This window comes from Arvicola amphibius, chromosome 7, assembly GCF_903992535.2.
Source record: "Arvicola amphibius chromosome 7, mArvAmp1.2, whole genome shotgun sequence".
Lineage (NCBI taxonomy): Eukaryota > Metazoa > Chordata > Mammalia > Rodentia > Cricetidae > Arvicola > Arvicola amphibius.
Window position 1 is genome coordinate 10,259,589 of NC_052053.1, and position 25,576 is coordinate 10,285,164.

The window sequence follows — 25,576 nt, forward strand, 5'->3', positions numbered from 1 at the left end:
TGTCACTCATTTCTAAATTAGGAGCATGGCTAAAATTATGAAACAGACCATAATATTTTGTTACTATTGCCTAGTGTTTAAAAACATCCCGGAAGCTCATAAATCAAGTAACAATTATCATTCATATACATTTGATTTATTTTTCATAAAAGCATTATAATTGCTTTAGCTGGGTTATATGAAGCAGTGAATATTTTAGATATCAGAAAGTTAGTATGAGATTCAAGATCTTTTTTTTTAAACTTTGAGGAATGAACCTGAAATATGTGTGGAATTTGGCTTGGCGTTTGGCTTACTAACAAGTATCAAAGCGAATGTGAATACAGACAGCTGTGACTGAGCCTGTGTACTTCCAGCGCTGAGTGAATGCATCTTCGTCTCCAAGTCTACAGCATCAACTCCAAACACAGTGTCAACCTTTTTCTTTTGCTTAAGTCATGCTCTGAGCTGCATGCTGACACATGCAAACCATCTGCCTTGGCATTGCGACCTCTTGGAACTGAGAATAAAGGATTTTATACTGAAGATGCCTAGAGGAAAGACTCAAGTCCCTTCATGAGTAGCCATGCTTATGAAAGCTAAAGTGAATGCTTGAAAGCCAACAGTATTTTTTGTTTGATTTTCTTCTTAAAGAGGAAAAGGAAAAAAATACAACAAAATATAAATCTTGATAATGGGTCCTATTCTTTATTTCTTCTGCTAAGGTCAAGATGGATAGTTAGCAAACAACACACAGCCATACTTTTCCTTCTCATCTAATCTAGGAGGAACAGTCCCTCAGATGTCCCATTTTCTATCTGAAATCTCCGGAATGAAGTCTAACTGGCTCAAAGTGAACCCCAGTAAGGTAATGTTAATAGGTGAAGACTAAACTTGAGGCAGGGTCTGATGACTCCTTAGTACTAAGAGCTGAAGCAGTAATTCCATCTTGTAAAGGGCGTTTGTAGAGCAGTAACTTTTCGTGCTTCTCTTTGGATTCATCAGAGTGGCCGGCCACCTTTTTTCTTGTTGTTTCTTCAGAAGACGAAAACTTCTCCAAGACTCCCATTACTACACGATGATATGGTTATACTGGATCCTGTAGCAAATGCTGCCAAGTGTTTCTGTTGAGCAGAGAGAGCTGCATATATTGTAAACAGTGTTGGATAAATTGAGCTATTAAGTAAGACAGTATGATTTCAATTATCTCTGGACTAGTAGTCTATAGAGCTGGAGGATTAAAGTTCTGATTTCTAAATTCATTAGGGTTGTAGATAATTGAAGACTAGACAGAAATTTTGTTTTCATTTTGTATTTTTTTTTTTTTTTTTTTTTTTGGTTTTTCGAGACAGGGTTTCTCTGCAGCTTTGGAGCCTGTCCTGGAACTAGCTCTTGTAGACCAGGCTGGTCTCGAACTCACAGAGATCCGCCTGCCTCTGCCTCCCGAGTGCTGGGATTAAAGGCGTGCGCCACCACCGCCCGGCTTCATTTTGTATTTTTAAAGCATATTGAAATAGCTTCTTGAGCAGGAACTGTACAGAATATGTTGTTGAATTTACAAATACACTGAAAAGATAACTTCCTTCTGAGGTTTTCTTCCAACAAGTATCAGTAAGTATTTATATAAATGATCTAGAACTAAGATTATTTCCTCCCAGTCTATGTCACATGTCTTTGCAGCTAAGTTTTTTCTGGATTCTGATATTAGAAGAATTCACACTTAGGGTGAGGGTTTTAAATTTTCTTTATCACTTTTCAGAAGAGCATTGGAATCTAGTTTCACCAAAGAGACCTAGAAGAAATCTTGTTAATCCTTGAACTTTTTTACTGTACATCCAGATACTCTGATAACAGATAATAACAAAAATACAAGAAACTAGTGGTATTAATTGCTATATTTCTAAAACTGTACCAGATATGACATACCAACAAGGACTGCTTTTAGATTCCTTATTTTCTTTTATGATAAAATGATACAATATATAACTATATAAAAAATTAACTCTGCCAGTGGACATTGAAGTAGTTGACTGGTTTTTCCTACCCCCAAAACTGAGGCCAGCAAGATGACTCAGTGAGCCAAAGCCCTTGCCGTGAAAGTTTGATGAGCCACGTTTGGTCCTTGAGTTTGCATCAAGGTGGAGAGAGAGCACCAACTCCAGTGTTGCCCTTTGGCTAAGGCACGCATGCCATGGTATATGTTCCTCTCCAACACTAACAATGCTGATGATGAGGAAAGTCCTTCCCAAAATACCTTGTTTCTAAGATTCTAGTCATGGATGCTGTAATCAGCACAATGAGGTCTCCACATTGTTGTGTGAGTCTAGTGCTTCTTTCTTTGCTACCAAATTTGAAAAAAAAATACTGTTTCCATTACTCAGTTATGATTATCTAGGGCCCAGGTCATTGCTTTAGTTGAAAATATCTTTTATTCACTCTAGGATATGAAAATTCTTGGCTTCTATCCAGTACTGATAGTTAAGTAGACTTTATAAAATATGAAATTTGGTAATCTGGTATTATTTTTTCTTTTATTCAGAATACCGTTACTGTTAGGTTCTATTGAACAAATAAGAATTCTGTTTTTAGGGTTTTTCTTATGATGCTCTAGGATATTTTACCATTTGATAATGAAAATTTTGTTGGTTCCTGTGAATATGTCAAACTCCTCACCAACGTTTCAACCTTTGTTTATGGTGAGCTTCTGAATATTTTTGTATTTTGTATTAGATAGAGATATAATTTGATCTTCTTATTCCTTTTTCCTAAACATTTCCACCTAATGATTTAGTTTTAAGTTATTGCTTCGTAATGAAACTCATAATTTGTTTAACTGAATTGTTCACTAGTGATAAATAACTACATAATATTCTACCTTTTGAATTTTAACTATTTTTTAAAATCTGGTTATATTTTAATTGAATTATTTATTGAGTCATTCTTATGACTTGGGATGAAATCCATGTCTTTGTTCCTTAAATATACTGACCCTAAGGAAGACAAAAATGCCTTCTTTACAACCTATGTACTTAAAGATTGAAATTGTCAATTTCAATTTAATGATGGGGAAGGATATGTATAGTGTACGTGTATAGTGAGCACTGTAAGAAGGCCAAGATTTGATTTCCCTACAAAGAAAAAAGAAATTATTTTGCTATATTATTTAGTTTTCTTTAAGAGCTAGGATAAAAATCTAAAGCTAAGACTCTTTTTATGTTTTTGCACATGTGTGTTTATAGGTGAAGCAATAGTGTTTTTATTATACAGTTACATTGTTTTGAGTTTGAGTCATCTAGCTGAGCTGAGGCTCAGCCTAAATAGTCAGTTACTAAGTGCTGTTATTTGGTAGAAAAACACTGCTGTCTTAGTAATTTTGGAGGGAAGGTGGTGAATAGGAATAGGAAACAGAACAGATTGATTGATTTGTTTCATCATATTTTGGTATACTATTTTTGCTTGTTTTGCATTATAGATACCAAACCTGATTTGAATTATTTTTTTCTTGCATATATAATCAGGTCATTCAGGTCACTATCTAAAGTCTTTTTTGGTATCTTATGGTCAAATACTAACATATTGTAAACTGTTTTCTATTACCAAACTAATTTAAACTGAAGCTTCATTAAACAAAACAAAACAGTTTTTGTTTTTATTAGAATAGGCAAATGGTGTTTTCATAGAAATTCATACTTTGGGGATTGTAATACTGTGATGTTTAAATGTAAATTGTTATATGTTAATTCTGTGCACCTGGTCTTTTAGATCTTGTTTGTATGGTTTCCTGTAAGGTGGAATTGACCCCTCCACATCAAATGCTAGCTGGTTTGCGTTGTAGGTGTATAACACGCCAGTCTTTTTCAGTGTTGCTCCCGTCAAGATTGGTTTTACAGATCAACCCTAGAGAAGAGAAATACTTATAAATAGGCAGTTTGGTTATTTTCAGTTTCTACTGATCATTTCACAAGTTTTTAGTTTTCCATATATTTTCTGAAATATAATTTTGACTGGAGACTGTGTCATATTTTTTAGTTATTGAGACACATTTAAAATTCCAGTTCCATTCTGTGTATTAGCTTTTTATACAAACCTAGAATTTTAAAATTGGCTTTGACTTGGTAAAGTTTTTAAAGTTAGTAATATTACAGAAGTTTAATATAATAAAGTTTGAACCTTGACCTCTCTGCTATTGTGTTTGTGTGTTAGAACTTAACCAATGGTATGTGCCTATGTTCACTTAAATGTGGTGTTTGTGGGTTGTACCCCTTATTAGCTTTTTTTTAAAATACCAATCCAAATTCCCACTCTCTCCTCTCCTCCCATTCCCTCCACATACTCTCCCACCCACCCCATCTAATCCTAAGAGAGAGTAAGGCATGTTGCTTTGTGGAAGGTCCAGGGCCCTCCCTACTACATCTAGGCGGAGCAAGGTATCCATCCAAAGAGAATAGGATCCCAAAAAGTCAGTACATGCAGTAGAGATAAATCCCAGTGCCACTCCAGTGGCCCCTCAGTCTGCCCCAGCCATACAACTGTCAACCACAGCTGGACTGGGAAGGAACAAGCATAGGACCAAGCTGTGACTTAAAATTCCACTGTGAATAAATTCTGTGAGGGTTGAATTACAAGTGGTTGGTAACTCCTAAGTTTTCTGCAGGAGAGGGTGATTGCTTTTGTAGCAGAAGTGATTTGTATATATCCATAGAGTTTTGCTTGCCCTTTCTGCTTGCCCTTTCTGCTTGCCCTTTCTGCCCTGCTAATTTAACAAAACTGAGTGACTCATTGCTTTTCTTCCCATGGTGCAGCAGTGCCATTTAAGTTCCGTATGATAACAACCAGACTTCTATAATTGTGTCACAAGTATCATTTATGACTATCCCTCACTACTTTGTGCGACTGCTACTATTTGGATTGTCATACAGTAAGACATCACTATATGGATTCCCTAACTGTCAAGTCTGAGCCGTTTGTTCTGTAAAAGGAGAAAGTAGTTGTAACTCATCCTGTAAATGGGCATCCAGGATATCAGTTTAGGAGATAATACTTTAAAATATTTTCCAAATTCTGACAAAAGGTGTGTTTGTATTTATTAAAACCAATATGCTTAAACCATAGATTTCTAGTACTTTTCCAATGGTGTGTGCATAATACTCATCATTTTCTTACAAAACTATTTATTTGTGAAATTTTGGCTACATGTTACAAGGACTTTAACTAGACTCTTTCCTTAAGCAGGTTGGCCTTCCCCCAGATTTTTTGTATCAATAACATTTATAGTTTATCATAAAGAACAATTATGAGCATAGCAAATTTTGTCTTTTGCTTAGCTCATGTGGTTTTATTACTTTTCTGCTAGCAAGAATATTAGGTTTATTATATATAAAAAGGAAATGCCTTCAGGCTGGATCTTTATCTTTGACGTGAAAACCAGGTGACCCCGCGCTCTCACCGCTCTGCCGCTCGCTCCCCCTCGCTCTGCAATAGTTAAAGGATTAAGAAAGTTTAGTTAGTTTTTATTACTAAGTTATTATTATTAAGAGACTTAAATTAAAAATCAAAAATAACTAGAATTTAAAGGGAGTAAATTCTCGTGTAGGTACAAACTTTCTGTGTATAGACAGAAGGAAAAAGACCTTTTTGTTGTTGTTGTTGTTGTTTTTGTCCTAGCACAGTCAAGTATGGCTGTTCTAATCCCTAAGTTTAAATAGAGGGGGCTTGGATAGGGATAAAGAGAGACAAGACATAGAGTTGTAAAGCTGGATCTTGACTTCTCTCATTCTTTAATAATGGAAATGTGTATATGGTCTGGAGAGTACTGCCTACATATACATACATACATGCTCATGTGTGCTCCTCACAAAAGCATCATTTATACATTGCTTACAGTGTTAGGAAAACTATTTTCTGTTCACAAACTTGGGAGATTGTACATTTGTTTTGTTTTCTAGACTCTTACCTTATTGTCCTAGTTAGGTTTCTCTATTGCTGTGATAAAACACTTACAAAATTAATTTCATAGGAGAAGTAGTTTATTTCACCTTATAACTCCCAACTTCCAGGTCATAGTCCGTCTTGAGGGATGTTGGGTCAGAAACTCAGGGCTGGAGCCTGGAGGCAGGATCTAGAGACTGGAGAGGTGCTGTTTCCTGGCTTGCTCCCTGTGACTTGCTCATCTTGTTTCACAGTGTGCTGGGCCTCTCCTACATCAATCATTGATCAAGAAATGCCTTGGGGATGTGCCTTATCCTCTCTGAGGAGTGGATGGGGTGGCTGAAAGGGAAGTAGGTGGAGGGAATGGGAGGAGGAGAGGGAGTGGGAACTGGGATTGGTATGTAAAACGAAAAAAGATACTTTGTTTTCTTTTTAAAAAAAATAAAATAAATTATAAAAAAGAAAAAAGGAAAAGAAGCCAAACTAAGGCTAGGCATTTATAAGAAAAAAAAAAAAAAGAAGAAGAAAGAAAAAAAAGAAATGCCCCAAGCCCACAGGCTGATCTGATGGAGGTGGTCCTTCAGTTCAGTTCCCTTTTCCCAGGTGACTCAAGTCTGTGTCAAGTCATCAAAAATCAATACACTTAAACAGTATCTCATCCCGTTGGGCCTTGAGTTTTGGACAGTGAACTTGCCGATGTATCTTTAGAAGCCTGTTGTGTATGAAATTATGAAAATATGGGTTTATTTCTGTCAGTTACTCAGTTATACTCATTTCTAAGTGGTATGCTATAGAGTTGAGTGCTTGCTGTAGAAGATGTAAGAGGTAATATTAGACCATTCTACTGTTTCTTAGTACATGTGTAGCTTATCTTTGATTTTGCCTTATTTAGCACTTTTGACATTTGGCTATTCCTGAAGTCTTATGTCTTTCTCTTTTCAGAGTCTTTAGAGGAACAAGATGTTCTTGATAATAGTACAGAGCGGAGAGATGAAAACCCACCGGTGGCGGAGCAGACAAGCCCAGCGAGTGAAGAAACACCTGGCTCAGAGGGAGCAGAGGAGCCACTAGAAGAGACTGAGACCGAGGAAACACCAGCAGATGAAGCCAAGCCAGCCATGCTCAGTGATGATTCTGTTTCTGATCTTGAACCAAGTGGAGAACCTTTGGTGACACAATAGTAAATAATTCCATGTGCCTTCAACTGGATGTTTGTAGTCTTGTTGATGTCAGTTATTGCTTTTTTTTGTGGTACTCCAAAATTTGCCCTTTAGATATATGCTTAATATTATTCAAATTCAGATTGCCTAGTGAGCTCAGTGTGTTCAAGTCCTGACTACTGGGCATTGAATGTAAAAGCACGTGGTGTCAGTGAGTGTGCAGAGACCCACGAAGCTGTTAGGTACTTTGTGCATTCTAAAGTTTAAACAAAAAAGCATTTTTGTTTTCTACAGCTATAACTTGTAAGTAATACCCATTTTGACATAGGAATTTTGGCTAGGAATAATTTCTTTAATAGCGTTAAGGATTGAAACATAATTAGGATTTTGAATATTTCATCATTAAATTTTAACTCCTGAGATATTTGCCAGTGGGGAAGGAAATATCTGTTTAGGTGTTTACATTAAGTGACACTGAAAGCTGTAACCCTGATTACATAGACATTGGTACGAACTCTCAATAAGATGCATCCAACAGTCAAGGGCAGGGTTTCTTTTGATGTCTTTTTCTTTGCAGCTGGGCCAAAGGCACATGATGTATATAGTTAGTTTATGTTTACATATTAACAGATAGGAACTGCGTCTGCACTTGGCTGTACTTGAATTCTTGGTATTATTTATATTTGTAAAATAATGATGATATATAAATGAATTTTTTTCATGTGTGTGTTTTGTTAAGGAAAATAAAGATGACCTGGCAATGGTTTTTCTTTGTTAAATATCTAGATTTCTTCACATGTGTTTTGATGGATGACTAGCTATCTGAAAAATAATTTTGGTTGGGAGAGTTCATTGTATGATAAATACATATAATGTTTTGTTTTTCATTTATACTTCCAAATTCAGAGAAATAAGATAGTGTTTTTAATCATAAGTTAAATTTTTCTGATTTTGAGATGCATTATGACATTTGCAGTTTTAACTTTGAGGACAATATGTTTTTAGACTAGGCAGTTAACTGCTAGTGAAGCTTACTGGATTGAATGTGTATACCCAGGATCAGGTGTGAAGAATTTTGATATAGACTAGTTATTCTTAAACACAATATGATAGTTTGTTCTAGCTTCCTTGTATGTGTCTTCTTCAGTATTGAAACACCTAGAAGTGAAATCACTATGCCAGAGCAGAGACATGCTGGCATAGTGTGTCTGGCCAATCTTTTTGGTTATAAATGTCTATTTCAGTTCTATAAACTTTTTATCTTTTAAAAGTTTATTTTTATGATGTAATATCTCATTTGACATATATTAAAGAATCCAGTTTGACAGTCTGTGGTATTTAAGTTTAGTGCCCATAAACTCAAGCATATGGAACTAAACTTGAATGTCAGATTTGTAATCCTGGGCATTTCACCTAACCTCTCTGCATTCACTTTATTTGTAAAGTGGGAAGAATATTATCCATTTTTCATAGGTATTCCTCAAATGATAAAAATAATTTATATGATGTGCCTAGCTTTCTTGCTGGAAAATTAGTAGATATTAGGTTACATGGTTGAATTTATTATTATTATTATTATTATTATTATTATTATTATTATTATTATTGAAAACCTTATGAAATATTGAGGTCATTTCTATGGGAGATAATGAAATTTAAAAGCATGAACATTGAGTCAGTTGCTCCGTACAGAACCAGTTTGCTGCACTGCTGTCATATCGTATGCTTGTGTCTAAATGATAGATTAAAGAAGTGGAGAAGTAAAACTGTGGAATAGAATCCTTTTAGAAAGATGTGTTTATTTTTATGAGTGCGAATGTTTCACTTGCAGAAATGTATGTGCGTCACATGTGTGGCAGGTACCTGCAGAGGCCAGAAGAGGGTACTGATCCCTTGAAATGATAGTTAAAGATGGTTGTGAGCTTCCACGTGGGTGCTGGGGATCAAATCTGGCTGGAAGAGCAGGAAGTGCTCTTAATCTCTAAAGCTGTCTCTCCAGCCTCATCTAACATTTTTTGTTTTTAAATTTCACTCTGAGTGTGTGTGTGTGTGTGTGTGTGTGTGTTGGTAGCACCTTGTTGAATCTTGTTAAAAACATCTGATGTAAAATGCTTGAAGGTGAGCACCTCAGAGAAAAGGAATTTAGTGATGAACCTAAGCAGCTATTATAAAAAACACCTCCAAGAAGAAAGGCAGAGGAGGGCTAGAGAGACGGCCAGTGGTTGAGTAAGTCTGCATTTAGAGTGCTGGAGTGTGCCTCTCAGCATTCACCTGGACTCCCGCCTGGGGCTCCAGGTCCAGCCGATCTGATGCCTTCTCTCTGGCCTCCTAAATTCATGGACATTCTCTTCCCCACAGATACACATAATTAAAAATAAAAATCCAAATCATAAAAGGAGATTAGTAAAACTAACGCAAAAGAGAAGTAATTAGCATATTTTAAAGCAGAAATCGTACTCTGATGTCAGTGGCTAAAGAGAAAGAGACTCCCCATTTCTGATTGTGGAGACGAGTGAGTGCGGGAGAGCAAGCTGTGAAGCCGGATGATCCTGTCCACAAGCGGTCAGCAGGTCATGTGTCCAGTGTGACCTACAGACAGGGCTTAGCTTCTCTCTCTGTCTTTCCTACTTATACCCTTCTAGAGGCTCTCAGTTGAGAATCTCCTCTCAGTTCTGTGGCTGTGCTTCGTCCTTTTCTGCCTGAAGTGTCAGCTTAATTCTTTTCTGTCAGGGATGTCCCCTTACCTCCCCGTCTTGAGCTGACCGGCTGCCTTTTAGTCCTGTATCATGTCACTTTGTCTGCTCAGAATTTTTACTGCAGGGTGCTTTGTTTTCTCATCAACTGTCTTCACAGTTTGCTTTTCTTCTGTCTGGGTGTTGAGGGTCTACTAATGTTCCACTCATTCATCAGGTGCCTAACTAGTCAAGTCCGGTGAATACTCTAGTTCTTCACTCCGACTTGGCAGGTCGATTTGACGGAGTGTTCTTTTTCCTCTGAGACACCCTTTTCCTTTGGTTCTGGACATACACTACCATTATCCTCTGGTTTTTTGTTTTCGGTGTCCTTTGGATGTTGGTATTCCCTGCTTTCACCTATTGCTAGTTTTCACCCTGTACATTCATTCTCTGGGAGCTCTCATCAGTGTCCAGAGATTTCATAATTACTGTCTATCTATGAACGTCAGATCTCTAGCTTTGATATAGCTACGTATTTACCCACCTCCTGCCCTGCCATTGTGAAATCAGTATACTTTAAAAAGAACACTTGTTCAGACTTGTTTCTCCTTTCCACCAAATAGCATCAGTATTCAAGTCTATTTCCTCTTCCTTTCCCTCTGTAGTCAGACTGTCCATCCCAACTCCAAACACCTGACTCCCCCAGAATATTGCAATATAGCCCGGCTTGGTCTGGAATTTGTGACTCGTGGCCTCAGCTTCCTGGGCTCTGGGATCATTTTTGTGAGCCTTGCTCCCTTCTAAACACTTTACATTTATTTTATGTCTTCGTTTCATTTGAATTATATTAATAATTTGTATTGTTCCATCAAATAATATTCTGCCTGCTGTATATGTGTGTGTTTACACACAGTTTTGGTTTTGAAACAGTTCTGTGAGGATATCTTGAGTTACGGGCAAGAAGCAAGATGTAGAGAGAGTACGCAGCTTTTTCTCTATCTGGTATGTGGAAACTCAGAGATCTGAATGTAGAGACATACCTAGTGATGACTTTTTCCTCCTTGTCCTTGGATTGGACCCACGGCCTCATACATGTTAAACACAGCTCTGCTGCTGAAATACATATGCCTCCGGCTCCTAAAGTCCCTACACTAAGTCATCATGGAACTGCCTTTTAATGCATGCCCCTGTCACCTCAGGTTGTGAAATCGCCTTTTAAACCGCTTATCTGGCTTCATCTTGCTGCTTTCCTCTTGTTCTCTGCAGCTCAGACCTTTGTTTCTGCCTGCCATGATTTCTGTGTCTGACTGAGAGAGGAGATCTGATCTTATATATAGGTACTTACCGACAAAGCCCAGGGCAGACTTCTGCCGACTTGATTCTGACGTCTGTTGTTGTTTTGTGTTATAGCTACTGTCACCACTGACTCCCTTCCCCACATACATGCTTCTATACATAATAATTTTCAGTGCTGAATATATAGAAAGTTTCTCTCGGCCACCCAGATTTCATAAGCTCTTGTTCTGAAATACCACCTGTTTATGTAGATACTGAAGGAAATCAATATATAGGTGTTGAATTGGAGTAGCTCCACTTGGAGCCCAAGGTTGGACATTTTATTATTTATTAAACTATGCATTTTTCATCCTACACTCATTGTGCATACACACCTTCACAGTAGAGTCAAGTCTGTAGCTATGTGCATGTGGGTGTGTGTATGTATGTGGGTATGTGGGGGCGGAGAAGACTGATTTTAATTACATAATGATTGTCATTAAATACTCTATGCTGGGTTCCACAATGCTGAATGAGTGTCAGTTTTAGGTCAGGGACAATGGGCATCTGAGTGAAATCAGATCTAACTTAATGTAGGACGATTTCTATTGAAGCATTAGTTTTTCAATGTTTCAATATTGGTAAGTTTAGGATTTCTTTAACAACTTGTTTTTCCAGCTGGCAGTACCTAACTTAGTTAGCATATAACCTGTTAGATTTTCGTATGTGTCAGCTGGAGGGCAGAATAATGAGGCGGGCGGCTGTTGTCAGTGGTTGTGGGCGGTGGAATGGCTCTAGGACAACAGCAGGAAAAAATGGAGAGACAGAAGATACAGTTCACAAACTAAGGAACCACCCAAAAATAATTTAAGAACCAAGTCATAATGAATCAGAATAGAATTGCTTGTGTATTGAGATCCGTTGGATCATAATAACTTTATAATTTGGTGTATCTCAAGCTTTTCTAAGTGTATTAATACTACTGGTCAGTTGATAATATATTTTGAATTTAGACAGTTATATAAATTTGGAAAAGTTATGTCTTGAAAACAATAAAAACTAAAATGAGTGCAAAATGAAAACATTATTGAATTGCGTCAGTCTGTGGGCAATCTGTCTCAGCTTATTTTAGCTAGTTGTCATTTTCTACTTGTATTTATTTATTCATTCATTCATTCACTTATTTTTACTGTTACCTTTAACCTTTTTAGGGCCCGGGCCATAACTCAGCAGGTAAAGGTAGTTATCTGCTGCCTAGCCTGATGACCTGAGTTTGACTGCCAGTTCCCACATGGGGAAAGGATAGAACCAATGTCCTCAGGTTGTCCTCTGACCTCTGCATGCCTACTGTGGCATTTATATGCCCACATATATCCACAAAGGAAATCAATGTAAATATCAAAGACTTTAAAAAGACTGCTGTCAGAGCTGAGGAAGTGTTTTTTGTAAGCATGAGGACCCGAGTCTGGGTATGCCGCCCTGGTGTAAAAGCTGGGCACGGTTGCCTGGGGCCGTCCTCCCATCTCTGACGGGTGGTGACAGGTGCGCTCAGGAGCATGCTGGCCATCTCCCCTTTTTTCCTTTGGCATCAAAACTGATAAATGTTGCAAGTATTCTGAGATGCTTAAAAAGTGTTCTTAAAGCCCCCCTCAGTTCAAAATTCTGTGAGAGAGGCCAAATTTTTAGCTACTCAAGACTTTTGCCAGATCTCTGGCATTTGATTTAGGAAAACTGGAGGGAAATGTATTTCAGAAATGTTGTAAATGGGAATAAATATTTCTTAGTCTGCTTTGGAGGGTGTTGCAGGCAGGGCATTTGGTGACGTTTGTAGCGCCTCCTGCTGGTGAGGCTTGTGCTCTAGGTATGTCCCCTGCAGTCTCTCAGGCGTCCCCCAATGCCTTCGAGGAGAGAACAGTGTCACATGGAGATTAAATTCATTTCTGAAAACTATTTGGATCATGGGCTGAAAATAGGATTCAACATGGTAACTGGATTGCTTCTTTCACCACCCGTGAGCACTCTTTGGTAGCTGAAGGAATTAGGCTAAGGCTCTTCAGGTTTTCCTGCTTCTGTATCATCTTACATGGCATCTGTGCAAAAACACCTGGGTGCTTGGGTTTCCTGCTTCCCAGTTCTCATTGAATACTGGAGATAGACTGCGTTCCTTCGGATTGTCGCCCTCTTGATCTCAAACCAAAGTAAACACCAACTTGGCACTGGATGTGCTAAATATATCATCAGAAAGTAGATTCCTATTGCTAAGTGCTGGATTTGCCTTTGCCGACACCAGAAGTCGAGCCCTGGCTCTGTCCGAAACTCCTATCAGTGATGGAGTTAGGTCTAGAAAGTGAGTGCTTGCCCAGAGCACCAATTGGGGGCCAGGATGTATTGCTGCTGTTCTCTTGGTGCCTGACATAGGAGAGCCTCAATAGCATGCGTGAGCTGAGCTGGAGAGGACCCACACACATGCTCTGGGGTGGGAGAGTAGAGACAGCGTGACTGGTGCTCAGGAGAGCCTGTTGCTTGGGCTGGGTTTATGAATTGCAGGTAAGGTAACTTGGGTTCAACAATCCTTCCCCTTCCTCCTCTAAGATATTTAAAGATGACTTTATAAATATATATTCTCAGTTTCACTATTTACCTTTCACTGGCCTTGAATTTGCTGTGTAGACCACACTGGCCTTAAACTCGGAGAGATTCACCTGCCTCTGCCCTCAGAGTGCTGTGGTTAAAGGCTGTACCGCCACACCAGGCACTGTATTGATTTTTACTTCACTATTTCCAACCCATTTGATGCTGTGACTGATGGTAGCTTAGGATGTTTCTTAAATTGCTGCCTTTTGACATCCGGATCTAGTGCGGCCTAGAATCACATACCCCCTTGTATGCAATATAATTTAAGAATGTTTTCTTTTTTAATGTATAGGTCAGTATATAGATTTTAAAGTTGGGTACTTGCCTCAAAGTAAAACAGTGTAATGGAATGGATCCTGCACTTGTACAAGTATAATGAAGACATGCCAATGTTTGTTTGATGAGCTATAAGCTGTTTGCTAAAAATGAAACTGGTACTAATGTCTTATTGTCTATAGCAAGAATTTCAAAGGCTTTTCTTACTTTCTAGGAGTTGATACATTTTTTAAGTTAATAATATTTTGCTTTATACAATCTTTCAAAAAAAAGCAAATTTGGGATAAACTTTTATTCTCAACTGTGTGTCCACATAGCTACAGTGTATGGATTTTCCGAGTAGAGTGCTTTGGGTCTTGTAATAGAAACAATATAGATTGAAATAAAATTGATATTCTTGAGACCTAGTTGGCTGAATATTGTGATGGATTCTTTTTCTTTTCTTTTTTTTATTGCGCTATACATTTTTCTCCACTTCCCTTCCTTCCTCCCCTTTTCCCTTCTACCCTCTTTTGTGACCCCCCACACTCCCAATTTACTCAGGAGATCTTGTCTTTTTCTCCTTCCTATGTAGGTCTTCCATGTATGTCTCTCTTAGGGTCCTCTTTGTTGTCTAGGTTCTCTTGGATTGTGGATTGGCTGGTTTTTCTTTGAATATATTTGTCTTTCTGGGTCTGGGTTACCTCACTCAATATGTTTTTCCTAGATCCATCCATTTTACTACAGATTTCAAGATGTTATTATTTTTTACAGCTGAGTAATAATCCATCGTGTAAATGAACCACATTTTCTTTATCCATTCTTCAGTTGATGGGCATCTAGGTTGTTTCCAGTGACTAATGCTGCTATGAACTTATCATCACCACCAACAAAAACTAACAGGAATTAACAATCACTGGCCATTAATATCCATTAATATAAATGGTCTCAACTCACCTATAAAAAGACAGGCTAGTAAATTGAATACAAAACCAGAATCCATCCTTCTGCTACATACAAGAAACACACCTCAATCTCAAAGACAGACTTTTCCTCAGAGTAAAGGGTTGGGAAAAGAAACAAGCTGGTATAACTGTCTTAATATCTAAGAAAATAGACTTCAAACTAAAATCAAAAGAGATAGAGAAGGACATTTCATATTTGTTACAGGAATAATCCATCGAGAAAAATCTCAATTCTGAACATCTATGCCCCCAATACAAGGACACCCTCATATTTAAAAGAAACATTACTAAATTTAAAATCAAACATTAATCCCCCACACAAGTGGGGACATCAATACCCCACTTTCACCATGGGACAGGTCTGCCAGACAGAAACCTAACAGAGAAATAAGGGAACTGACAGATGTGATGGATTCTTGCTCTTCCTTTTCAACACATTTTTTGGTTTTGAGGACCTTTTTTGATTTTTTTCAATTCTTTCAAATTATGAAACCTTTCTTTCCTTAAATAAGCAACCTTTTATCATCCAGTGTATTTCAAAATAAGCATAGCCAGGCAAAATTGTTCAGTTGGTAAAGGCACTTGCTGCCAAGCCTGGCTTCGTGAGTTCAGTTCCCAAGACCTACATTGTGGAAGAAAAGAAATGACTCCAGAAAGTTGTCCTCTGACCTCCACACATGGCCCATGACACAACACTCCCACTCTGAATAAACAATTTAATAATAAACCATAGTCTACTGAAAGTGGAGATCTTCTGTCTACTGTTCTCTCTTTCTTCCTACTGTCCCCTGGTTCTGTTGGAGAGACTAGAAGCTGTTTGGGTTCAGACCGGTTTGTCCACCCAGCAAACACTGCTTTTTAATCCAGAATGCCACAGAACTACTAAGTTGTAGGTCAGCAGGGTTGTATGTGTGGAGTTGGAAGAGGAGCGTGAGAAGCGATGACTTGTCTTCTGACCAGGAAGCTGGGTTGCAGGCTGCTGCATTCCAGCAGAGCAGTGAGGGTTGTGGCGGCTGTTCCACAGCGTGGAGATGACTGCGGAGCCATGGGTTTTTATCTCTAAAGGGTGATTTATGCCCCCATTTCTGCATCATTGTCCACCAAGTACTGCCCTTTGTCAGGGGGCCTGCGCTAGTCAATTTCTTAGATCTTTGTCTTCATTAGTATAGCAATTTTTGCTTGTAATCATTGTACTAGACCTGGCTGATAAGCTAAGACACTGCGAGATTCATAGTACTGACATCTAGCCTTGCCACCGCCTTTTTGACCCTTCTGCTTCCGAAACATGGGTTCATTTAAAAAAAAAAAAAAAAAAGGTAAAACTCCATCTATTTTTCACACGTCTTGTGGGCGGTTTAAAGGTTGGTCAGAATCAAATATTATGCTTTCAGATTTGATAATGTATGAGTGCAGAAGGTTGACCTTTGCACAGAGCCATCCGTCAACCTGGCATGAGCACTGGTGCAGCATGAGCACTGGTGCAGCATGAGCACGGGTGCAGCAATTACCTTTAGTAGATTGGAGTGCTGCATTAGTTTCTACCTTCCATGCAATTATTGCAAAAAATTAAAATGCATTTAAGTTCCAGTTATGAAATTTGTAAAGTTTAGCTTTTTTGGGGAAATAGCTATAATTTGTACGTTTGTTTCCAACACAAGCTTGGTCTTCATGAGATCCACTTGTTCGCTAATAAAGGTTGTTAATTATTGCACTGATAACAGGCAGATGAATGCAAAGCTATTTTGTGTTTTAGGGATAAGTTCTAAGACAGCTTAAAGCAGGTTTACCAAATGATATTTTAATACATATGCCAGTGATTGACTAAAAGAACATTTAGTGATAATAAGGACCCTTTTGTAATAATGCCACATACAGGTTCTGCCATCTGTAGGATTTTCGTCCTGATGTGTTCATTTAGTCCTTCATTTTCCCTTCGATGAGTGCTATCCACAAGCCAGACATGGGGGATAGAAATGAGATTGGGACCCTGTTCTTAAGAGTTCATAGCGCCTCTGTTTTGTCTGATAGCCTGGCTCATCCACAGGAAGTTCCGAGATGAGAACACAGTGGTGTCACTTAATTAGATGCTAAGTGGAAAGTGCATTGGCCAGTGTGGTCCAGAATGGCCAAGCTCTTCCTGTAGCTTCCACCCTGTCTTCCTTGCCCCGTGACTCAGTTTACCTCTTTACTAGTTCTCTTTAAACCCCTCCTTTTCTAATGCAGAGGTTGTTAGTAGGGATGGAAGGAGTTCGGAGGCCTCTGGGAATGCTTTGTACAGTTTTGTGTGTGTGTACACACATTGATCCTGGAGAAGAACACAGATCTCATTTAATTTCCTAAGAGGACCAGGAGTCAAAGCGGGGAGGCAGTTGTGCCATGGGAACACTTAACCACTAAACGACTGCTCAGCATTATAGCCGTGTTTAGACCGATGTGAAAAATCGAATCTTCATGCACTAGAGAATTCTTCAAACTGTCCTCATGAGCAGAAGCCACACTGCATGGTGAAGTTAATGGAAAAGTGTGTTCAGTGTGGTTTTGGACTCATGATAGCTTTATCGACGAACACTTTTGAGTGGAAGAATGGCTTGAAATGTGTCATATTTTTTAAGTTTTGAAAATAAGATGGTGTATTGTGAGGAATCATAATACATTTGCTATTGTAAATATCATATTCCTACTTAACTTTATTCCATTTTCTTTAGTTCCTACTTCTTTCCTCCTAGGATGCTCTTGCTTCTGCAGTGACGTCATGACATTAATCTTGCTCACTCGTGTCTGCTTGCTGTGTCTTGTGGTCTTTTGTTGTCATTTTCTTGTCCATTCAGGTCTAGAGATTCAGCCTAGGGCCTAGTGTAAGCACTCAACCACCGAGTTTTGTCCCCAGCACCAAAAATTTCTGCAAAGCTCTTTTTACAGCTTGCTATCTTTTTTTTTTAAATTTATTTATTTATTTATTTATTTATTATGTATACAATATTCTGTCTGTGTGTATGCCTGCTGGCCTTGCTATCTTTTTAACACATAGTTTTAACACATAGTGAGCTTCCTTTTTAGTATTTAGTTTTTTCCGTTTGTATACTTTATAAATTATATAAGACTGCTGTATAATTAGCTACATTCTTAAAGTAAAACTGGGTCTGAGCAAGATGCTCTCTGGTTGGACCAGAATTTGCTTCTTGTAGCTGTTTTCACATGAACTGCGCTTGCCAAACTCTAGAATCAATCACTGTCCGCTCGCTACCATCCGAGGCCTTGTAGACATCTGCCACCAAGAAGAGGCTGCAACCCTTTAACCTGCTCTTTACAGACCTGGAGCAGCTGCCAACGGTAATGAGTTTCTCCCTCCCATGTAGACAGCTGAGGGCACGGATGCATGGGTGCATAGTCTCAGTTCTTGCCTCAATTTCTCCTTAATTTCATATCCATTTGTTTTGTTTTTTTTTTTAGTTTGACTTATTCTGATCATTTATATTTTTCACTATACTAAAGGGAAGGGGGAGAGTCTTTAATTTCTTTAAAATACTTAAAAAAATTTAAAATTGGTGCGATGAATGCTTGTTTGGTGTTAAGAGGAAACTGGATACAAAGTTACAGTGCATATGGGCTAATCTTACATCGGAGAATTCAGATGTGTGTGTGTGTGTGTGTGTGTGTGTGTGTGAGTGTGTGTTAGACATAAATAAAAAGAACTTGAAAAAATACAATGTTTTGACTACTTCAACTGTGGGATATGCATTACTTTTCTCAAGTTTTCTAAACTTACTATCAAAATTCACTACTTATTCTTAATTTATTTCTGACTACATTTACTATTTTAAAATAAACTTAAAATCTAGAACAATGGCCCAACAGAAAGATCGCCAGATCTCAGTTAATACTCTTAGTTCCAAAATTCAGAATGTTTTTATATGTGTAAAGTCTTTTGGGAAAGAGTTGGCTTAAATTCAGCTTTAAAAGTGGGAGATCAGAGTCTGGGGAGAAAAAGAGTTTTTATGGGCATTAAAATCTAGAGACCCCTGTTACCCAGAAAATGGCGAGAAGGAAGGAATGCTCTATGAATGATCCAGGGTTGAGCATTAGGAAGGAACCAGAGCGAGGTGGCTCCCAGTGGCTTGCAGCACTCTGGGCTTGCCTGCACCGTGAAGCCCTTCTCCTCACAGCTGCGTATTTCCTCTGCCTTCCTGTGTCTGCGCAGCTCATTAATTTTTTTAATTAGGAGAAATGAATCAAACCTTCTGTCTCCTAATAAGTACTTATTTTATTATATTCAATATGATGCCATAATCTTTGATCCCTTAAAATATTTCTTTGGACATCTCACAACTGAGCTCTTACAGAGACTATTTCTTAAGTGTGTTCAAATAATTTCCTTAAGTTGGCTTTGTATATAAATTTAGAAATGATTATACTGCAGTATGTAGTATTGCATGCTAGTATAGTTTGGTCTAGAATGTTCATGTAACAAAGAACAGTTACTACAAATTATGATACAAGCCTCACCAATTGAGAACTTAAGACAATTTGTAATAGGTTTGAAAATTAACTTCACTATTTAGTGTTGTAAAGTCAGATAAATTTACAGTATGTGTGAGATTTTGTAGGGCTACTACTTAAGAGTTATGTGTTTTAAACGTATGACTGTGTATAACAGTGTAATTGGAGGCATTTTGATTCATTAGTTTCCTATGGGGTGGAGCTCTTATTGATCACTTAATATTTATCTAGCCTGTTATAAGATCTTTCATGTCCACAGTATTATTTGATCCTTAGAATGATTCTTTGCAATAGATAATTTTTATCTCCATCTCTTGTAGATAAGGAAACTGACTCATGTAAGGGTCACTCAGTAAGTGGTAGAGGCAAGGTTTGAACTTAGCTATCCATTGTGTAAGTATTTCATGTATCCTCTACTTTTTTTAACCCAATTTTAAAAATTGATTCTTTGGGAATTTCATAGCATGTACCTCCGTCCCATTCATTTCCCACTGCTTCCTTCCATGTCTGCCCTCCACCATTGTAGCCTCCCCCAGAATAAAATTAAAAAATGATTAAGAAACCACTTCACTCCTCCTTCTTTCCCTCTTCTCCATCACATCTTCATTTGCCGTAGTGATATTGGAAGCTGCACTGTGTCGCATGCACAGTATGCCCATTTGCCCAAACAGCTTTACGTGCAGATATGCACTGCAATGAGTTGCTGGCCTGGTTCAAGGCCCCTAGCTTCTGGTATGCCATCAATATTAGACTCTAACTGAGACTTCTGTTATCCTGTTGTTGCCCCAGTCATGGAGAGCCTTTGGCTATGGATCTGCCTGACTGGCCTCTTCACGTGCTCCAGCAGGTCATAGATGGTGAAGATATTGGGTTGGGCTAACTCAAAGCCATGGATGTGAGCCTGGGTGGTAGCTGGGTTGGTCTGCCAGGGTCTCCTCCAGGAACCACCCCTCAGGCAAGGGCGGGGCCGTCTCTCCAGCACCAAAGCCACTGGGGCCAGCTCTCCAGTTTCAGTGGTCAGTGAGGGGTGGGTCCAGCTCTCCCAGGGCCTAGAATTGGGCGGAGCCATTCAACAAAGACACGTGGAGGACCCAGCTGTAGCTTAGCAATTTAAGCTTTGCTCACACGGTCAAGAAAAGCTAAAAGATATACAGTGAAAGAGGTCTAGATGGAAAGACCTCTAAACAGGTTCCAGTGTGTGTTTCAATGTGTGTAGGCTTCAGAAAGAAAGAAGGCATGGACAGTCATAGAAATAGTTTAGAAATAATAAAGTCTTTAAAGAGAGAAGTAAAGCTGTATATATATATATATATATATATATATATATATATATATGAATAAGCCACATAGAGTTGGAAAATACATAGGGAGTCTGGATCCTGTATGTTGTGAGTATTTTGAATATTTTGATAGTTGATAAGCAAATGACAGCCGCTAAGAGAAATGGGATTGAAAGAGCTGTTTGAAATAAGTCAGCCTAGATATTTTAAGAATGCCTTAACTTTAAAATGGAAGTGAAAACATGTATTTGTCAAATGGAAGTCAAAAATACTTTGGAGAAGAAGTTTTGCCTTTGTTTCCACAGGAAACAAGAGACTGTGGATTTGTTGCAGGTTAGTGTGGATTTGGTTTGATGAAGGGAGAACTCCTGAATCTTGACAGGTGATGTATATTAACAAAGATTACTGCCGGTCTTCCCAGGACTTGGCCGTTATCTCAAACATTTTCAGGGACCCTTACAGATGTTTTTGTGCATAGACAAGAGGAAGCAGTTTGGAGAACATGATGCCCACATTCCCAAGAGATGGGGTGGGTGGTCTTTGGTTATTTTGTGGATTATGGATGTTTGTTATCATTTAAGGGAATAGAGAAATATAGGATAAGAAAACTATTAATCTCAGATATTTTTCACTGGCATGAATTTTAGTATATTGATACACATTTAAAGATAATTTGTTACACTGTATGTTTCTACTCTTGTTTGGGGTATTGTGCTTATGTGCTCATTTAAAATGCAATGTATAGATGAGAAAGGAGTTTAGTAGTTAATCTGTCATCAAACTTAGAGTCACATTAGGTATGTTTTCGGGTTTAAACTGGTGTATTTTAGATGATTCTCAAATCCTTCAAAGACCTACAGAATATGGAATTTAGAATGTTTTCTATGAAAACGACACACATCGGATCATGGAAGTACGTGTTTACTTTATAAAAAGTATGATGGGCATTGAAGAAACTCCATAGGAGCTTGCTTTCATTGTGGCAAGGCTGGCCATTTGGGCAAGAAACTGCTTTTGCCCTGACTGCTTGAGAGAATGCTGTATAAACTGGACATGCAGGACCCACAGGACAGTGACTGATTTACCAGAACAATGTGGGGTGGTTCTTCAGGGATCCTGCTTTCTGGAAGAGCCTGCCAGACACTCTGCAGGACATCGAGGAAAGTGACTGACAAACTGCCAATACAAGGTGGAACTGTCCTTAAAATTTCCCGCTTCAATGAAAAGTCTACCAGATACTCTAGGCCTGTAGGTTGAAGACAGGTGCCCCAGTGTTGCAGAGGAACTTTGGGTGACTGTCCAGGCAGCCAGATGTCTCTGTCATTTCTAGGGTTTTGGAAGTTTCTTGCAATGTGCTTCCTGTTTATTCAGGTAATAGTACACCCTTCTGGGATCTTTGATGGAGTTAAAGACTAAATAGAGTTTTAGTTTCCCTTAGTTATGATAGAAAGTAAATTAGGCATAAAACTTTGGAGCTACTAAGATGGGATGCATGGTGGAGTATTTTCTCTGAATTTGCTAAATACAAATGGACTGAATATTGTAAATGTAATTCTTCTTGATAACTGTTTTTGTTGTATGTTTTACTATGTTAAAGATTCCACATAGTTATTTCCCAATCATTTGACTCATTTTTTTCCCCCGAGAGGATTGTATGTTTAGTAGTTTAAGCACAGTTATTTCAGGAGAATTGTAAAATAAAACGAAGCTCAAGAGACCCCCCCCCCCCCGATTGAAAGCTAAGATTACAATTGCTTTAAAACCTCTTCCAATAACCTATACTAAAAACTTCCTTGTGTTTTGTTTCAATGACTTATACCATGAAAAAGATACAGCACACGATCTTAGCTCAGTGTAAAGAGCTCTTGCTAGCGTGTGCGAGGCCCCAGATTCCGTCCTTAATACCAAAAAGTGACTGAACACAACCAAGCTTTGTACTTTAACTTTTGACTTTTATAAGATTATGACTTGTTTTAGATATCAGTCCTTGTTGATTCAAAATAATCATTACCTGTTTACTTAAGGGTATTTATTTGTCTTATTAAAAATTCTGCAGAGCTACAGAGATGGCTCAGTTGCTAACAGCGCTCGATTCTCTTGCAGAAAACCCAGGTTCATTTCCAGCACCAACATGGCAACTCACAACTATCTGGTAATCTCTGTTCCAGGGGCTCAGTCACTCTCTGGCTTACTTGGGCACCAGGCATGCACATGGTACAGGCATATACACATGCAGACTAATATGCATAAAATAATAAAAAGAAATGTCTTTGAAAACCGTGTCTATTTGTTGTAACAATAGTCACACTTCATACTACACCAACATAAGACTATAAGATGTGTCCATGTAAATTATGCATAGGTTAACTTGTAACCGTTTTCTTTCTTAGCTTTGAAGCTTTGCTTGCCGTGATTATTGACTCAATCTTTAATGTAGATATGCAGCAGCCTTAAATGATACACATACAAATATACTTTATAATAAATTGTAACACCCAGGAGCCACTAAATTGTATCCTTACTCATGAATTGTGTTTTATAGTACTTAAATATTTTGAATTAGAATTTATAATATAGCTATTTTTGCAGGATCAATGGTGACTGAGTCCGCCTGTGGGCTCAGCCTGTCTTTCAGCACCAAGACCCTCTCCTCTCTCACCTGGGCTGTTAGAATAGGCTCTTACCTGCTCGCCTATCATTACTCTTCATGTTTATAGCAGAAGCCTGCCGCACAATGGCTCACAAGATCTACACTGCTCATCCTTATGCCCGCGTGGTGGTCCTCTTCTGTGTCCCCTTTTTTTCTGCCTTAAACTCATCTTAGATACTCAGCAGCCTGCTGTCTCTGACCTGGTCATATCTCTTTAAAATATTTCTTCACTCCGCTTTCTTTCTTTCTTTCTTTCTCTCTCTCTCTCTCTCTCTCTCTCTCTCTCTCTCTTTCTTTCTTTCTTTCTTTCTTTCTTTCTTTCTTTCTTTCTTTCTTTCTTTCTTTCTTAAATTAAAACCAATTTCACTGTTATTGCCAGCACCCAGCAGCAATCTTATCCTTCTCTGAAATACTGCACATATATATCTTACTAGATCATCTCCCCAACCAGTAGAAAAAATGCTTATTGCCAGAAATATCTGAGGTTTTGTTCTCTGCTATGTTTACAATGCCTGTAAAATGGTAGGTCGTCAATATTTGAATTGTCTCGGCACAACCTATGCGGTCCCAGCAGGCTAGACTTTCCTGGGTCTCCCGCAGGGGAGCAGAACAAGATGGTTTATGTGGAGGAGACCCTCCTTCTAATTATTCCTTTGTTGAGAATTGTAAGCAAAGGCTTTTGGCTTAAGAGAGCTGGTCTTTTCTGGCCGCTGCTTCCTTTCTTTTATTCTTTGAGAATTTTGTACAATGTTTTTAGATCATATTCACCCCTCCTCCAACTCCTCTCAGATCTCCCCCTTTCCCAACCCGAACAACTTTGTGTCCTTCCCCGCCCCCTTCCCCCATCATCGAATCCAATTTGTGCTGCACATATATTCTTGAATGTGTGGCCTTCCACGGCAGTGTGATCGATTTACCAAGGGCAAAACTCTTAAAGAAAACTGGCTCCTGTCTCCCAACAGCTATCAGTTGCCAATAGCTCCTTTACCTGAGGTGGGACTTCGTGTCCACCTTCCCTCTCCATGCAGGGCTTTCGTTTGATTTGACCTTACACAAGGCTTGTGAATGGAGTCACACTTGCTGAGCTCATGTGCAGCTGCCCTGTTGTATCCAGAGGACTCTGCTTTCTTGTATTCATTCACCACCTCTGGCTCTTATAGTCTTTCCACCCTGTCTTTTACAATGATATTGAGCCCTGGGAGGAGGGGATGTGATACGGATTTCCCATTTAGGGCCAAGCGTTCTGCAGTCTCTTGTTCTCGGCACCTTGACCAGTTGTGGGTCTCTGTGTTCATTTACATCTAATGGAAATAGATGCAAATCGATTTTTCTGATGAGGATTGAGATATGCATTGACCTATGGTTATAATAATGAGTCATTAAGACTTGGTTTGCTACTATGTCCATTTAGTAGAATAGCAGTAGTGGGTTCTTCCCTAGAGCCTAACCTGTCGAGCCACAAATTATTGGCCTGACAATGGTGCCCAGGTATGGGTTTCATCTTGTAGAGTGAGCCTTAAATCCGATTAGAAAATGGCTTGTCACTCCCTGATGTTCACACTACTTTTACACCAGCAGGTTTGTCTTGCCAGGCCAGACATTATTGTAGCTTTCAGGGTTCACAGCTAAGACTGATGATTATGTTTTTTCCTTTGGTGCAAATTAGTATTAGTTTGAATGATGGTGTCCTTTGCTGTACAAAGCGTTTTAGCGTTGTGAGGTCCTATTTCTTAATTGTTGGTCTTTTGACAATTTTATTTACGTGTATGGATGTTTTGACTGCATGCATATTTGTGTACCATGCGTGTGCCTGGTGCTAGAAAAGGCCAGAAGAGGGTGTTGAATCCCCTAGGACCGAAGCTACAGATAGTTGTGAGTTTTTGTGTGGGTGTTCCGAATGAACCTCAGTCCTCTGGAAGGGCAGTCAGTGCTCTTAACCACTGAGCCATCTCTCCATGTGCTGAGCTGTTGATCTGAACTCCCTGTGCTATTGGAGTCCTGACCAGAAAGGCTTTCTGTCCCAATAAGCTCAAGCATTTACTTTCTCCTCTGTTAGGTTCAGGGCCCCAGGTCTTATGTTGAGGTCCTTGACCCATTTGGAGTTCAGCTTTGTGAGGTGTGGGAGATAAGGATCAAGTTCCATTCTTTTCCATGTAGGTATTCAATCTGACCAGCACTGTACTTGGATGGCACTGAAAACATGTTTTTTAGATTGGGGCAGCAGCATCAAGCACACTGATCAGGTTAATGGAAATCTGAAGTTAAGACATGTGAAAGT

The 25,576-nt window shown here is 38.8% G+C and overlaps 1 protein-coding gene across 1 annotated transcript in view; it reads left to right on the plus strand.

The window, feature by feature from the left end:
* Window positions 1-8,613, plus strand: part of Lnpk (lunapark, ER junction formation factor) — a 55,236-nt gene extending 46,623 nt beyond the window's left edge. Inside the window, exon 13 of the mRNA XM_038337933.1 lies at window positions 6,850-8,613. Within this exon, the coding sequence (XP_038193861.1) occupies window positions 6,850-7,088 (239 nt within the window). The 3' untranslated portion in view covers window positions 7,089-8,613. The remainder of the gene's footprint in view (window positions 1-6,849) is intronic.
* The last annotated feature ends 16,963 nt before the right edge of the window (window positions 8,614-25,576 follow it).